Here is a 15,442-nt window from a genome sequence, read left to right as displayed (position 1 = left end):
TTTCCCCCCAATACTGATAAGTTGTGTATTATAACAAAATGTTCATTTATGCATCCTGCTTTAATAAAATTTTTGGTATGTAAATGATCTAATGGAACTCCTACAGTCATGCTGGTTGTGGCAGGAGCAAGGAACTTATGTCAGCAAAACAGCAGAGCAGACAGCTCCAAACTCCCATTCCTCTGCAGATACATAAAAAACAAAACAAAACCCAGAAACAGTCAGAACCAACATTGTCAAAACTCTGGAAAACAGTCAAAGGTCTACAGCAACCAAGTGAATACTGAATCAAAGAAAAGGCAACTTTAAAATGGTAGGAAAGCTTTGTGGCATGTTTGCCTGCCCTTGCCTCACCTTTTCTCTGACCTGGTGGCAGTCTTGAAGATAGCAGCCTGTGTTCCCAGTATGTGACTCTGGTTCTTGATTCCAGAGGGAGCAGAGTGGACCTTATTTACAAATTATTGTGTTTGTTCTAACCCATCTGTGGGCTTCCTGAAGAACTGACTCAAGGCACTTGTGTTTGTTTGCCTAACTTGGAACTCACACAGGGTGGAAAAGCCGTGGGCAGTGCTCACAAACATTGTTAGGCAAATGAAAAACCTGCAGCTGCCTGGGCAAAAGATTATAGTTGAGACACACAATAGATTTCATAAAGCCTAAGAGAAAAGCTAGAGAGAGTTTCTTTGAAAAATTAGGGCATTCAAAGGCACCCAGGTATACTGGGGAATTTAGAAAGTCAGTACAGGCTCAGATCAGGATGCATGCTCAGAAAAGACCATGAAGATCCTGCAATTTCATCACTGGCTGATCTATAGGTTCATGAAAGCAGGACGTAAAGGCTGAGGCAAAATTGTAACAGCCTGGCCAAATGTTATAGGAGTGTCTCAAAATGGAGCAAATACACAAATAATGGGAGGGTTTTTATTTGTTTGTTTGATTTTAAAGCTCTTTGCATTCAAGAAAACTTTAGTCAAAACACTGACTGACCACAAGCTAAGCCTTCAACAGTTAGGAATGGCAAGCTCTGGGGAAAGAGGGAAATCTGATTTCCAGAGATTATACATTATCATATTTGAATGTCCAGTTTTCAACAAAAGGAATCACAAAGCATACAAAAAACCAGGAAAGTATGGGCCATGTAAAGGAAAAAATTAATTAACAGAAACTGTTTCTGAGGAAGCTCAGGCATTGGGCTTACATTAAATCAACTATATTAAATATGCTCAAAGAGCCAAAGGAAGCCAGGGACAAAGAACTAAAAGAAATTAGAAAAATGATGTATGAACAAAATGAGAATATCAGTAAAGAGAAATTATAAAAAGGAACCAAACAAGTCCTGGAGTTGAAAAGTATAATAACTAAAATGAAAAATGTACTACACAGATTCAACAGCAGATTTGAGTAAGCAGAAGAAATCAGCAAACTTGAAGACAGGGCAATTGAGACTACCCAGTAATGGGGGAACCAGCCCCCAATATTTCAATGTAGGTTCTTTCTATTTTCCCTTAGTGTTGGCTGGTCTAAGAAACAAAGAGAAAGAGTACAAAGAGAGAAATTTTATAGCTGGGCCTCTGGGGGTGCCATCACATATTGGTAGGACCATGATGGCACCCTCGAGCTGCAAAACCAGCAAGTTTTTATTAGGGATTTTAAAAGGGGAGGAGGTGTACCAACAGGGAGTAGGTCACAAGGACCACATGCTTCAAAGGGCAATAAAGATCACAGGGCAAGGCAAAATTAGGATTACTGATGAGAGTCTATGTCCCGCTGTGCACGCATTGTCTTGATAAACATCTTAACAGGAAACAGGGTTCGAGAGCAGACAACTGGTCTGACTAGAATTTACCAGGCTGGAATTTCTCAATCCTAGTAAGCCTGAGGGTACTGCAAGAGACCAGGGCGTATTTCAGTCCTTATCTCAACCGCATAAGACAGACACTCCTAGAGCAGCCGTCTATAGACCTACCCCCAGGAATGCATTCCTTTCCCAGGGTCTCAATTATTAATATTCCTTGCTGGGAAAAGAATTCAGCAATATTTCTCCTACTCACACGTCTGTCTATAGGCTTTCTGCAAGAAGAAAAATACGGATGTATTCTGCCCAACCCCACAGGCAGACCTCATGGTTATCTTCCCTCATTCCCTGAAAATCGCTGTTGTTCTATTATTTTTCAGGGTGCACTGATTTCATATTGTTCAAACACACATATTTTACAATCAATTTGTAAAATAATGGTCCTGAGGTGACGTACATTCTCAGCTTATGAAGATAACAGGATTAAGAGATTAAAGCAAAGACAGGCATAAGAAATTATAAGAGTATTGATTGGGGAAGTGATAAATGTCCATGAAATCTTCACAATTTATTTTCAGAGATTGCAGTAAAGACAGGTGTAAGAAATTATAAAAGTATTAATTTTGGGAACTGATAAATGTCCATGAAATCTTCACAATTTATGTTCTTCTGCCTCAGCTCCAGCTGGTCCCTCTGTTCAGGGTCCCTGACTTCCTGCAACAACCCAGTCTGAGGAGTAGAAAGGAAAAAGAATGAAGAAAAATGAACAGCCCTGGAAACCTGTGGGATGCCCTCAAGTATAACAACATATACCTAGTGAAAGTCCCAGGAGAAAAGGAAATAGAGAAAGCGACAGAAAGAATATCTGAAGAAATAATGGCTGAAAACTCCCCGAATTTGATGAAAGACATGAAAATACCTATCCAAGAAGCTCAACCAACTCCAAGCAGGATAAACTCAAAAAGTATTATACTAAGACACATTATAAACAAATTGTCAAAAGACAAAGAGAGAATCTTGAAAGCAGTGAGAAAGAAATGACTCATCACATACAGATTCTCAATAAGCTTTCTCATCAGAATCCATGGAGGCCAGAAGGCAGTGGGATACATATTTAAAGTGCAGAAAGGAAAAAAACAAGAACCTGTTTTATTGGTCAGAATTCTCCAGAGAAAGAGAATCAATAAAATATATGTGTGTGTAAGTGTGTGTGTGTGTACATATACATACACAAATATATATATATTATACACATGTACAGATGTTCCTCAACTTACAGTGAACTTAAGTCTTGATGAACCCATTGTAAGTTGAAAATATTTTAAGTTAAAAATGCATTTAGGGCACCTAACATACTGAACATCATAGCTTAGCCTAGTCTACTTTAAAAATGCTGAGAACACTTACATTAGCCTACAGCTGGGCAAAATTATCTAATACAAAGCCTATTTTACAATAAAGTGTTGAATATTTTATATAACTTATTGAATACTATACTGAAAGTGAAAAACAGAATGGGGTTGTATGGGTACTCACCATTAATGTACACAGCTGAAAGCATCAGCATATAGTCAAAAATCAAAAGTCAAACAATTGTAAGTCAGGGACCATCTGTGTGTGTGCGTGTGTGTGTGTGTATGTGTGTGTTTGAGAGAGAGAGAGAAAGAGAGCAGAGAGATTTTAAGGAATTGGTTCACAGGCTAGGCTACAGACAGAGGTAGAGTTTCTATGTTGCAGTCTTGGGGAGAATCCCTTGTTCTTTGAAAAACATCAATGTTTGTTCTCTTAAGGCCTTCAACTGATTGAAGGAGGCCCACTGAACGTTTTCCCCTTAAGATCAAGAACAAGGCAAGGATGCCCACCTTTGTACTTCTATTTAACATAGTATTAGGAGTACCATCCAGATAAATTAGGCAAGAAAAAGAAATAAAAGTCATCTAAATTGGAAAGGAAAAAGACTACCTCTATTTGCAGATTGCATAATCTTATATCCCAAAACTGCTAGTGTTCTTAAAAAAATGTTGTTAATGCTAAGAAATTAAATTGGCAAAGTTGAAGGAATTAACAAAATCAACACACAAAAAGCAGTTGTATTTCTACACACTAGCAATGATTGATCTGAAAAGGAGATAAAGAAAACAATTCCATTTATAGTAGTATCTAAAAGAACAAAACACTTAGGAATATATGCAAACAATTAGGTGCAAGTCTTATACACTGAAAACTATAAAAGTTGCTAAAATAAATTAAGGAAGATCTAAATAAATGAAAATGCATCCTGTGTGCATGGACTAAATGGCTTAATATTGTTAAAATAACAATACTACCCAAAGGATTATATAGATTCAATGCAATACCTATCACATTCCCAATGGTGTTTTTTGCAGAAGTGGAAAAACCTATCTTAAAATTCATAGGGAACTGCAAGGGACCTAAAATAGATAAAACAATCTTGAGAAAAAACTAAGTTGGAAGACTCACATTTCCTGATTTCAAAACTTACTAGAAAGCTACAGTAATCAAACTCATGTGATACTGACATAAGGATAGACATATAAAACAATGGAATAGAATTGAGGGCCTAGAAATAAATGTTCACAGTGACTGATGTGAATGAACAGTCAGTTGATTCTTGACATGGGTGCGAAGACCATTCAATTCGTAAAGAGCAGTCACTTTAACAAAAGGTCTTGGGATAATTGGATATCCATATGAATATCTTTTGAATGAATTTGGACCCTTACATTACACCATATACAAAAATTAACTCAAAATGGATCAAAGATCTAAATTTAGGAATTATAAAACTCTTAGAAGAAAACATAGGGGCAAATCTGCATAATCTTGGATTTGACAATGGTTTCTTTCTTTTTTTTAGACAGAGTCTTTTGCTCTGTCACCCAGTCTGGAATGCAGTGGCACAATCTTGATTCACTGCAACCTCGGCCTCTAGGGCTCAAGCAATCCTTCCACCTCAGCCTCCTGAGTAGCTGGGACTACAGGTGCGTGCCATCTCACCCACCTAATTTTTGTGTTTTCTATAGAGATGGCTGGTTTCTACAAAAAGGGCTGGTTTTGAACTTCAAACCAGGCTGGTCTTGAACTCCTGGGTTCAAGTGATCCACCTGCCTCAGCCTCCCAAAGTGCAGGCATTACAGGTATGAGCCACCATGCCCAGCAGACAATGGTTTCTTAAACAACATATCACAGGCAAAATAAGAAAAAAACAGATAAATTGGACTTCATTAAAATTAAAAATTTTGTGCATCAAAGGACCCTATCAAGAAAGTGAAAAGATAATTTACAGAGTGGGAGAAAATATTTGCAAATCATTTATCTATGAAGGGTCTCATATTCAGAATATCTAAAGAAATTTTCCAACTCAGTAACAAAAAAAGTGCAACCCAATTTAAAAAATGGGCAAAGGACTTGAACAGACATTTCTCCATAGACATACAAATGGCCAATAAGCACATGAAAAGATGTTCAACATCACCAATCATTAGGGAAATTTAAGTGAAAACCACAAGCTACCATTTCACACCTACTGCGATGGCTGTAATTAAAACCAAAGAAAATTGAAATCCTTGTGCATTGCTAGTCAGAATGTAAAATGGTGCAGCTGCTTTGGAAAACAGTTTGGTCATTCCTCAAAAAGTTAAATATAGAATTACCATATGACTCAGCAATTTCAGTCCCTTAAAACAAAGGGATTCAAACAGATATTTGTTTACCAGTGTTCATAACAGCACTGTTCACAGTAGTGGAAAGGTGAAAACAACCCAAGTGTCTATCAACAGATAAACAGATAAACAAAATATGGCATATCTGCCACAAAAAGGAATAAAGTAGTATAATACATGCTGTAGCATGGATAAACCTTGAAATATTATGCTAAGTGAAATAAGCTACAAAGTAGATTGCAGGTTACCAGGGGCTGGGGGTGGAGGTGAGAGGTGAAGCCAGCTGGGCTTCTGGGTCGGGTGGGGACTTGGAGAACTTTTCTGTCTAGCTAGTGGATTGTAAATGCACCAATCAGCACTCTGTGTCTAGCTAGAGGATTGTAAATGCACCAATCAGCACTCTGTAAAATGAGCCAATCAGCACTCTGTAAAATGGACCAATCAGCAGGACATGGGCAGGGCCAAATAAGGGCATAAAAGCTGGCCACCTGCGCCAGCAGCCGCAACCGGCTCCCGTCCCCCTCCACACTGTGGGAGATTTGTTCTTTCACTCTTCATAATAAATCTTGCTGCTGCTCACTCTTTGGGTCTGCACCAACTTTAAGAGCTGTAACACTCACTGCAAAGGTCTGCAACTTCATTCCTGAAGTCAGCGAGCCCACGAGCCCACTGGGAGGAACAAACAACTCTGGACGCACCACCTTTAAGAGCTGTAACACTCACCGCGAGGTCCCTGGCTTCATTCTTGAAGTCAGCGAGAGCATGAACCCACCAGAAGGAATAAATTCTGGACACAGAGGGATAGGGTGTTGTTGCTTAATGAACACAGTTTCTGTCTGGGGTGTTGAAAAATTTTAAAAAGAGAGAATAGTGATGGTTCCACAACATTGTAAAGATATTTAATGTCACTGAATTGTATGCTTAACATGGTTAAAATGGCAAAATTTTAAATATATGTTTTACCCACGTTATTTTTAGAGAAAGTGAACATAAACTAAAGGTAGATTATGAGGTGAGGGTGGGTAGGTGTGGCTCATCAGAGGGGGAGGAAGAGAAAAGTCACTTATTTAGGCTATCTTCTTACCCAAAACTACAAAACATTTTAAACATCACCATGCAACACTGCTAGGAATTGAATTGTTGCCCCCCTTCCCCGAACTTCATATATGGAAGCCCTAACTCCCAATGTGACTATAGGTGCTTAAAGAGGTAATTAAGGTTAAATGAGGTTATAAGGATGAGGACCCAATCTGATAGGATTAGTGTCTTTCTTCTTATAAGAAGAGACACCAGAGAGCTTACTCCCCACTCTCCCCATATAATCCCACCAGGTGAGGACAAAAGAGAAGGTGGCTGTCAGCAAGCCAGGAAGAGCGCCCAGAGCCCTCACCAGAAGCTGACCTTGCCAGACCTTGATCAGGGACTTTTAGCCTTTAGACTGAAAAAATATATTTCTATTGTTTAAGTCCCATAGTCTATGGTATTTTGTTTTGGCAATCCCAATAGACAAATACAAACATGGAGGTATTTGCAACAGAAATTTCTCTATCAACTGTTCTCTCACAGAAATTAACTTCCTCTGCTAATTGAAATCCTACCCATCCTTCAAACTCAAAATCAAATGCCATCTCTTCCAGGAGGCTTTCCCTGATTGCTCAGCTAAAACTAATTTTTGTGTCCTTAGACTTCAGGGTATTTTGCCTGGAAGAGTCTTAGTTTGGGTCATATGATGGGAGTTCATCAATGGTCATTCCTGGGCTCTCATCTCATTCTATATGTTCTCTCCAAGTCAATGACTCACGTCTTTCTATCTCCATTTCAGACTTTTTCTCTGAACTCCAGAACAACAGAGCTGATTCAGCACCTCTGTCTAGGTAGCCAAAAGCACATGAAGCTTAATTCAGATGCTCCTTGACTTATGATGGGGCTAGGTCCCAATGAGCCCACTGTAAATGGAAAGTGGGCTTAATACCTGGATAAGCCCATCATAAAGTGGAAAAATCGTTAAGTGGAACCATTGTAGGTTCAGATGTGCCTCAACTTAGGATAGGGTTACCTCCTAATAAACCCATCCTAAAGTCAAGAAGTCTAAGTTGGGGACTATCTGTATGACCAAAATAGACTGTTCCTTTGGAACGATTCCACATATTCCTCCAAATTTTGGTCCATCTTTGGTGTCTTTGATTTTAGTGGACAGTACATCCATCCATCAGCACTGTTTCAAGTCAGACACTGATTAGATCCGGATAACATTCTTTTTACCCTTACCTCCCACCTCCATCCTCTCAGGAAGTACCATTGCTTTCACTTTGATCCATCGTCTCCTTTATGGTCCAAGCTACTCTCATCTCAGCCCTGGACCACCCCAACAGTCTTGTCTTCGTTGTTTCCACTCTTGCCCCCCTCTAATCTATTCTCCTCAGAGCAGCAACAGCTTCATCCCCTGCCTAAAACTTATCTGCGGCACTGCAGGATCTGGCCCCTGATTACCTCTCCAGCCTCATCCCCCATCAGTTTAACAAATATTAATACATCTTTTATTGAATGCCTCCAGCCATTGCCTATATTATTAGTCCCTCTGCCTGGAAGGCATTCCTCTCTTTACCTGGTTAGTTTCTACTCATTCTTTAAAGGTCTGCTTAAATGTGGGCTCATTTAAGGCTCCACTTAAATGAGCCTTTCCAGACCTCTCCCTCTCCCCTCCCATTATGGCTAGTCACAGGTCCCACTATGGTTAGCTCTTATGGCACCACCTAGCCTCAGTCAGAGCTTAGGCACAGCTGTCATTTAGCAGTTAACAAGGAGATTACTTCAAGGACATTCATCACTGTTTAACAGTGTGTCCTCAGTCCCTGGAAGGGTGTCCAACACACACTGCGTGCTTAATAAAAGTCTGCTGCATGAACGATTAAGAGATGGAATACCAGCAACGCTACTTCCCAGCCATTTGAGTTGTGAAAGTCACTTAATATTCTTGATCTTCAGTTTCCCAATTCTTAAAGCAGGGTTATGTAATTTTTTCTATGGAGGTAATTTCTGTAATTTGCTGGGCACTGGGTGGGCCCACAGCTCACTCTTGGATAGAAGAGCGTTCCCACTCTTTTAGCCCAGCCCTGGAAGCCATAGGTTGCAACATCATCCTGGGGAAGACTTCCTGGAGAGGTGGCGCTTCGTCGGGGTCTGAGGAAGGCCTAGGCACAAGGCACCACCTGCACGGATGCTCAGAGGCTGGGGCCCTCAGGGGCGCACGCGGCGAGGAGGCCCACCTTGCAGGCCCCGCAGGCGGAAGGTGTGGTGCTCCACCGGTAGGCCTGCCGCGCTGTAGGGCCCATAGCGCAGGATGACCACTGCGTTCTTGGGCATCGCCAGGCCTCCGCCGCCGCAGAGGCAAGGGAGAAACACACGCTGCTAAGCAACCTCTCTTCCGGCCCGGGCGGGTGGGCGTCGCTACGCGCGGGGCGGGGCCGGGGTGGCGCTAGGGGATCCTCCCGGCCCCAAGCTGCTCAAGTGACCCTCAGCGCCTGGTCCGCAAATACGCGCGTTTGAGCTGGTGTGGCAAGTGTTAGTGATAAATAACAGCAGCAGCCAGGCACAGTAAGTTCGTGTCAGGCGGCGTGCGAAGCACTTTCCCTGCGTTATCTGGTTGAATCAGTTTACCATCCCTAGGAAGTATTTTATGTTTTTTGTTTACAAAACCGAGGCTCTGGGAGGGCAAGTTGCGGTCCCAAGAGTGACAGGGGTGTAGTATGGATTGGAAACCCTTGCATTTCTTCTATTTTCTTGCCTCTTTTTGATTGATTGGGAGTATTCGTTCATCATTCTTCTTCCCCCACCTTCTTCCCCCGGCCCCTTCTGTCACCAGTTAGGCTATTTGGTGGAGCCAAAACTGAATTCGTCCAATTCCCTTTTATTTGCTCAGTTCTGCTCATTGGAATTTGGACATAAAAGACATCCACCACTTCTAGGCATGGCTCCTAAAAAGTCTCCTCCACACCTGCTGTCTCCCTCTTCTTATCGGTAGCCAGATACGGGATCCCGGGGAGGACCCGAGGCTCCCGGGGAGACAGACCCAAAACGTGGGAGGAACCTGGACCACTGAGTAGCTGCGCCGAATAGAGCCCCACCCGTCTGCATTAGTTGGTGACCGAAGCAAGAAGGAAACATTTATTCCATAACCACTGAGATTTTGGGGGTTGTTTATTACAGAAATTAGCCCAACCTAACAATCGCAATACCCTTGCGATTACAGCATTTCTTTACTTTCTAAATATTCAATTGTAGTTGATATTTTTACCCTCCTTTTGAACAGTAAAGGATTTTAAAAACCCTTTCCCACTAATTCTCCCAACGTATGCTACTGTGTATTTCAATTCTCTCCACGTGTACAGTATGTTCTATGATACATATTTCTTTGATGAGAATTAGTTTATACACGATTGTTAAATAGAGGAATGATATCAGCAGAATTTTGACATTATTATGGGTCATACATAATTTCCCCCAGCACTTGAGTTTCGCACCATCGGACAAGAACCACTGAATTCACCAACACAGCTGAACCCAGCAGACTATGGAGGAAGGCAGGACTGTACATGATGTCATTATTCATCCTCTTGGCTCTATGTGGTTACCTGTCCTGTCTTAGAAGGACTTATTTTCTGGTTCTCTGTAAACTTTGTACACGTCTTTAAAGGCAAAAATCCTCTACTCACTGTAGTGTTTTTATTAATTAGAAATTTAACGTTGTTTTAACTTTGCTAAAAGTTTTGTATGAATAGTTGTTTTCCGTTACTCTTCTGTTTTCAAGACTGCTTATATTTCTTTATCTCTTGCTTTCTGTAGTTTTACTGTAACAGTAAAGGATTTTAAAAACCCTTTCCCACTAATTCTCTCAACGTATGCTACTGTATATTTTACCTCTCTTGGGATTTGTTGAGATTCTTGAAACTGAATTAAAGTCCTTCATCAGTTTTTGGAAAAGTTTGAGTCATTATTTCTTCACATATTGCTTTTGTTCCATTTTCTCATTCTCAGGGACTCCAGCTAGGTATATGTTAGACCTTCTCATTGTAATCTGCATGTGTCTTCTCTGTGCTTTTCTCTTTTTTCTTCTTCCATACTTCTTTTGGGGTTGTATGTATACACGTTTGTATGCATGCATTCATTCATTTTTACCTGTAATCCAGTCTACGAATTTTCTTTTTGGCTCTTAACTGAGAAGAAAAGCCAGAAATTTGATTGTTTATTCCAGTTATATATTTTTCAATTCTAGAATTTTACAGTTTGTTCTCTTTTCAAATCTGCTGTGCCACTTTCAGTTTCTTCCCAAGTGTTTTAGGTCTGGCTTTATCTCCTTCATTGTAGTAAAGATAGGTATTTTATAGACTGTGTTTGAGAATTCCATTGTTTGGAGAACCCATGTGTTTGTCCTGCGGTTTATTATTTCCGCTGGTTTCTACGCATTTTATCTTGTCTCCTAGAGTTCTGGTTTATTTTAATTGTGTGCTGAACATTGTATTAAAAAAGTATTTGTAGAAACAATTTGAGGCCTAAGATAGTATCTTCCCCTATAGAAGATTTTAAAATTTACTTCTTGTTAACTCCTACTTGCACCAACCCAGGATCATCTTCATACAATTTCAGAGTTTGAGATTTTTCTGAGCCATCCAGATGACTCAAAACTGGGCTACAGTCCATTTGGAGATTGGTTGATTTATATTTAATCCTAATTCCTGTGGTGCAGTCCTTTGGGATCCTAGCTTAAGGAGGGTGGTAACTTATCAGGGTTTCCCCATCCTTGGTGGTGCTGGACTCCAGTTCTTGTACCCTCTACATCTGCAAGGACTGAAAAAATGCAGGTCATTCACTAGACTGCCTATTCAAGAGCACTAGATAGCCCTGGGGTAAGAGAAGCCCCAATGCTATGCTTACTTACTCTTGCTCTCTCTCTAATTTTCATTCAGTAAGCTCTTTTATGCTTTTTTAAAAGATGTATGCCAGATTTTAAAAGATCTCATCTTCAAGAAGCCTAGTTCAAATTAACTAGCCTGCCATATGGAAGCAGAAGTTTTGTTGAGAGTTTGACTTAAGTTGCATTGAATCTATAGATCAATTTGAGTGAACCGACTTCTTTCTGAGGCCCTCCTATTTGTGAACTTGGAATACCTCTCCTTTATTTCGATCTTCTCCAATGTCTTTCAATACGTTTGTAATGATCTGCATATTCTTCATGTCTTTTGTTAGATTTATCCCTGGGCACTATTGTAAACATCTTTTTAATTGTGATTTTATTATTTGTTGCTGGTATGTAAAATGAAATGGACTTTTATGTGTTGATTTTATAAAAGCTACCTTGACCTTTTTAATGCTTTCTATTAATTTATTTGTAGATTCTTTGGGGTTTTCTATGTAAATAGTCATAGTGGCTGCAGACAATGACCAGTTTTATTTTATTTTTTATTATACCAATTAAAATCTCTAGTGCAACAATGAATAAAAGTGATGACAGTACATATTCTCCCTTTAACTTGATTCTTATAGGAACCAATCATTTCCAACATTCCCCTTTTAGTATGATATATGTTGCATGGGTTTTTTTGTAGATTCTCTTTGTCAGGCCAAGTTAGATCTTTTCTAATTCCATTTTACTATGAGGTTTTTAGTTGATAAATAATATATCTATTTGTGGGGTACATGTGGTATTTTGTAACATGCACAGAACATATAATGATCAAGTCAGGGTATTTAGGATACTCATCACCTCAAGCATTTATAATTTCTATGTGTTAAGAACATTTCAAGTTCTCTCTTCCAGTTATTTTGAAATATACAATACATTGTTGTTAACTATAGTCACCCTATTCTGCTATTGAACATTAGAACATATTTCTTGTATCTAACTATATGTTTGTACCCATTAACCACCCTCTCTTCATCTCCCACCTCCACACCCTTCCCAGCCTCTGTTGACTATCATTCTGCTCTCTACCTCCATGACATGGACTTTTAAACTTTTACGTATGAGTGAAAACATGTGATACTTGTCTTTTTATGCCTGGCTTATTTCGCTTAACATAAGAACTTCCAGTTCCATCCATGTTGCTGCAAATGACATGATTTTATTTTTTTATGGTCAGATAGTGTTCCATTGTGTATATATGCCACATTTTATTTATCCATTCATCCGTCGATGGAAACTTAGGTTGATTTCATATCTTTGCTATTGCTAATAGCTCTGCAATAAACATGAGAGTCCAGGTATCCTTTTGATATACTGATTTGTTTCCTTTGGACAGACACTCAGTAGTGGGATTGCTGAATTATATGGTAGTTCTATTTTTTGTTTTTTGAGAAATCTCCATACTATTTTGTATAATGGCTGTACAATTTACATTCCCACTAACAGTGTATGAGTTCCCTTTTCTCTGCATCCTCACCAGCATCTGTTATTTTTTGTCTTTTTAATAATAGCCATTCTAATTAGGGTAAGATGATATTTCTTTGTGGTTTTGATTTGTATTTCCCTAATGATTAGTGATGATGATTAGTGATGTTGAACATTTTTTTGTATACCGGTTGGCCACTCGTGTGTCTTCTTTTGAGAAAAGTCTATTCATGTCCTTTGACTACTTTTTAATGGGGTTATTATTTTTTAACTATTGAGTTGTTTGAGTTTCTTATATATTATGGATAATAATCCCTTATCAGATGAATAGTTTGCAAACCATTTTCTCCCATACAACAGGTTCTGTCTTTACTCTGATGATTGCTTTCCTTGTAGTGCAGAAGCTTTTTAGTTTAATATAGTCTCATTCATATATTTTTGTTTTGGTTCCCTGTGCTTTTGAGGTCTTAGCCATATCTTTGCCTACACAAATGTCCTAAAGTGTTTCCTCTATGTTTTCTTCTAGTAGATTTATAGTTTTGAGTCTTACATTTAAGCCTTTAATCTCATCTTGAGTTGGCTTTTGTATATAGTGAGAGATAGGAGTTCAGTTTCATTCTTCTGGATGAGGATATCTAGTTTTCCTAACACCGTTTATTGAAGAGGGTGTCTTTTCCCTAATGTATGTTCTTCATGCCTTTGTTGAAAATCAGTTTGGCTGTAAATATGTGGATTTATTTCTGGGTTATCTATTCTGTTCCATTGGGTAATGTGTCTGTTTTTATATCAATACCACTCTGTTTTTGTTACTATAGAATCTGTAATATATTTTGAAATTAGGTAAAGTAATGCCTCTTGTTTTGTTCTTTTTGCTCAAATTGCTTTGGCTATTTGGGCTCCTTTTTGGTTCCACAGGAATTTTAGTATCATTTTTCCTAATTCTGGGAAAGATGCTGTTGATATTTTGATAGGAATAGCATTTAATCTGCAAATTTCTTTGGGTATTATGACAATTTTAACAATGTTAATTATTCTGATCTGTGAGCATAAGATGTCTTTCCATTTGTTTGTGTCATCTCCAATTTCTTTCATACATATTTTGTAGTTTTCCTTGTACAGGTCTTTCACTTCCTTGGTTAAATTTATTCCTAGGTAGTTTGGTTTTTCGTAGCAATTTTAAGTGGGATTGCCTTTTCCATTTCTTTCTCAGATAGTTCATTAATGTTATATAGAAATGCTACGGATTGCTGTAGGTTGCTTTTGTATCCTGCAACTTTACTGAATTCATTATTCAGATCTGAGAGGTTTTTTTGGTAGAGTCTTTAGGTTTTTCTAGGTGTAAAATCATGTCATCTGCAAAGAGCAACAATTTGACTTCTTCTTTTCCAAGTTGGAAGCCTTCTATTTTTCTCTTATTTGATTGTTCTGGCTACGACTTCCAGTATTACGGTGAAAGGTGAAAGTGGACATCCTTGTCTTGTTCCAGTTCTAAGAGGAAAGACTTTCAACTTTTCCCCATTCAGTATGATGTTAGCTGTGGAATTGTCATATATGGGCTTTATTATTTTGAGGTATGTTCCTTCTACACCTAGTTTGTTGAGGGATGTTGAATTTTGTCAAATGCTTTATTTGCATCTATTGAGATGCAAATCATGTGGTTTTTGTCCTTTATTCAGTTGATGTGATGTATCATGTTTATTGATTTGCATGTTTGAACCATTCTTGCAACGCTGGGATAAATCCCACTTGATCATGGTGTACTATCATTTTAATGTGTCATTGGATTTGATTTGCTGGTATTATGTTGAGGATTTTTGCATTTGTTTTTATCAGGGATATTGGCCAGTAGTTTTCTCTTTTTTGTGTGTGTCCTTGTCTGGTTTTGGTATCAGGGTAATGCTGGCCTTGTAGCATGAGTTAGGAGGAGTTTCTGCCCTTCAATTTTTTTGGAATAGTTGGAATAATTGGTGTTGGTTCTTCTTTGTAATTTTGGTAGAATTTGGCAGTGAATTTATTCATTTTCTCTAGGTTTTCCAGCTTGTTGGCATATAGTTGTTCATAATAGTCTCTGATGATCTTTTGTATTTCTGTGGTATCAATTGTAATGTCTCCTTTTTTGTTTCTGATTTTATTTGGGCCTTCTGTCTTCTTTTCTTGGTTAGTATAGCTAGCAGTTTATCAATTTTGTTTATCTTTTTGAAAAACCAACTTTTCATATTGTTGACCATTTGTATTGTTTTTAAGTCTCTATTTCATTTATTTCTGCCTTGATCTTTATTAGTTCTTTCCTTTTATTAATTTTGGGTTTGGTTTGTTCTTGCTTTTCCAGTTCCTTGAGGTGTACTATTAGATTGTTTATTTGAAATCTTTCTACTTTTTTAAAAACATAGACATTTGTTACTATAACACTATAAACTTACCTCTTAGTACTACTTTTGCTTTATTCCATATTTTGGTATGTTTTGTCTTGATTTTCACTTGTTTCAAGAATTTTTTTATTTCCTCCTTAATTTCTTCATTGACCTAATGGTCATTCAGGAGCAGGTTGTTTAATTTCTATGTATTTATATGGTTTTCAAA

General features: G+C 38.5%; 1 protein-coding gene across 4 annotated transcripts in view; it reads right to left on the bottom strand.

Annotated features, from left to right (window-relative positions):
• Positions 1-8,888, bottom strand: part of C8H10orf53 (chromosome 8 C10orf53 homolog) — a 31,805-nt gene extending 22,917 nt beyond the window's left edge. For 2 of the 4 annotated variants that reach the window (XM_055092785.1, XM_055092784.1), the window contains exon 1: positions 6,202-6,314. Coding sequence is in view for 2 of the 4 variants with exons in the window: in XM_003809028.6 (XP_003809076.1) it covers positions 8,745-8,841 (97 nt within the window). In the remaining 2 variants the exon portion in view is untranslated. Of the gene's footprint in view, positions 1-6,201; positions 6,315-8,744 lie in introns of those variants that run through there. The other 2 variants (XM_003809028.6, XM_055092783.1) reach the window with 2 other exon arrangements.
• Positions 8,889-15,442: the final 6,554 nt, after the last annotated feature.

The sequence above is a fragment of the Pan paniscus genome, chromosome 8, assembly GCF_029289425.2.
Source record: "Pan paniscus chromosome 8, NHGRI_mPanPan1-v2.0_pri, whole genome shotgun sequence".
In the NCBI taxonomy this organism is placed as follows: Eukaryota; Metazoa; Chordata; class Mammalia; order Primates; family Hominidae; genus Pan; species Pan paniscus.
The sequence above is the reverse complement of the archived record's forward strand: the minus strand, read 5'-3'. Positions and strand labels throughout refer to the sequence as shown.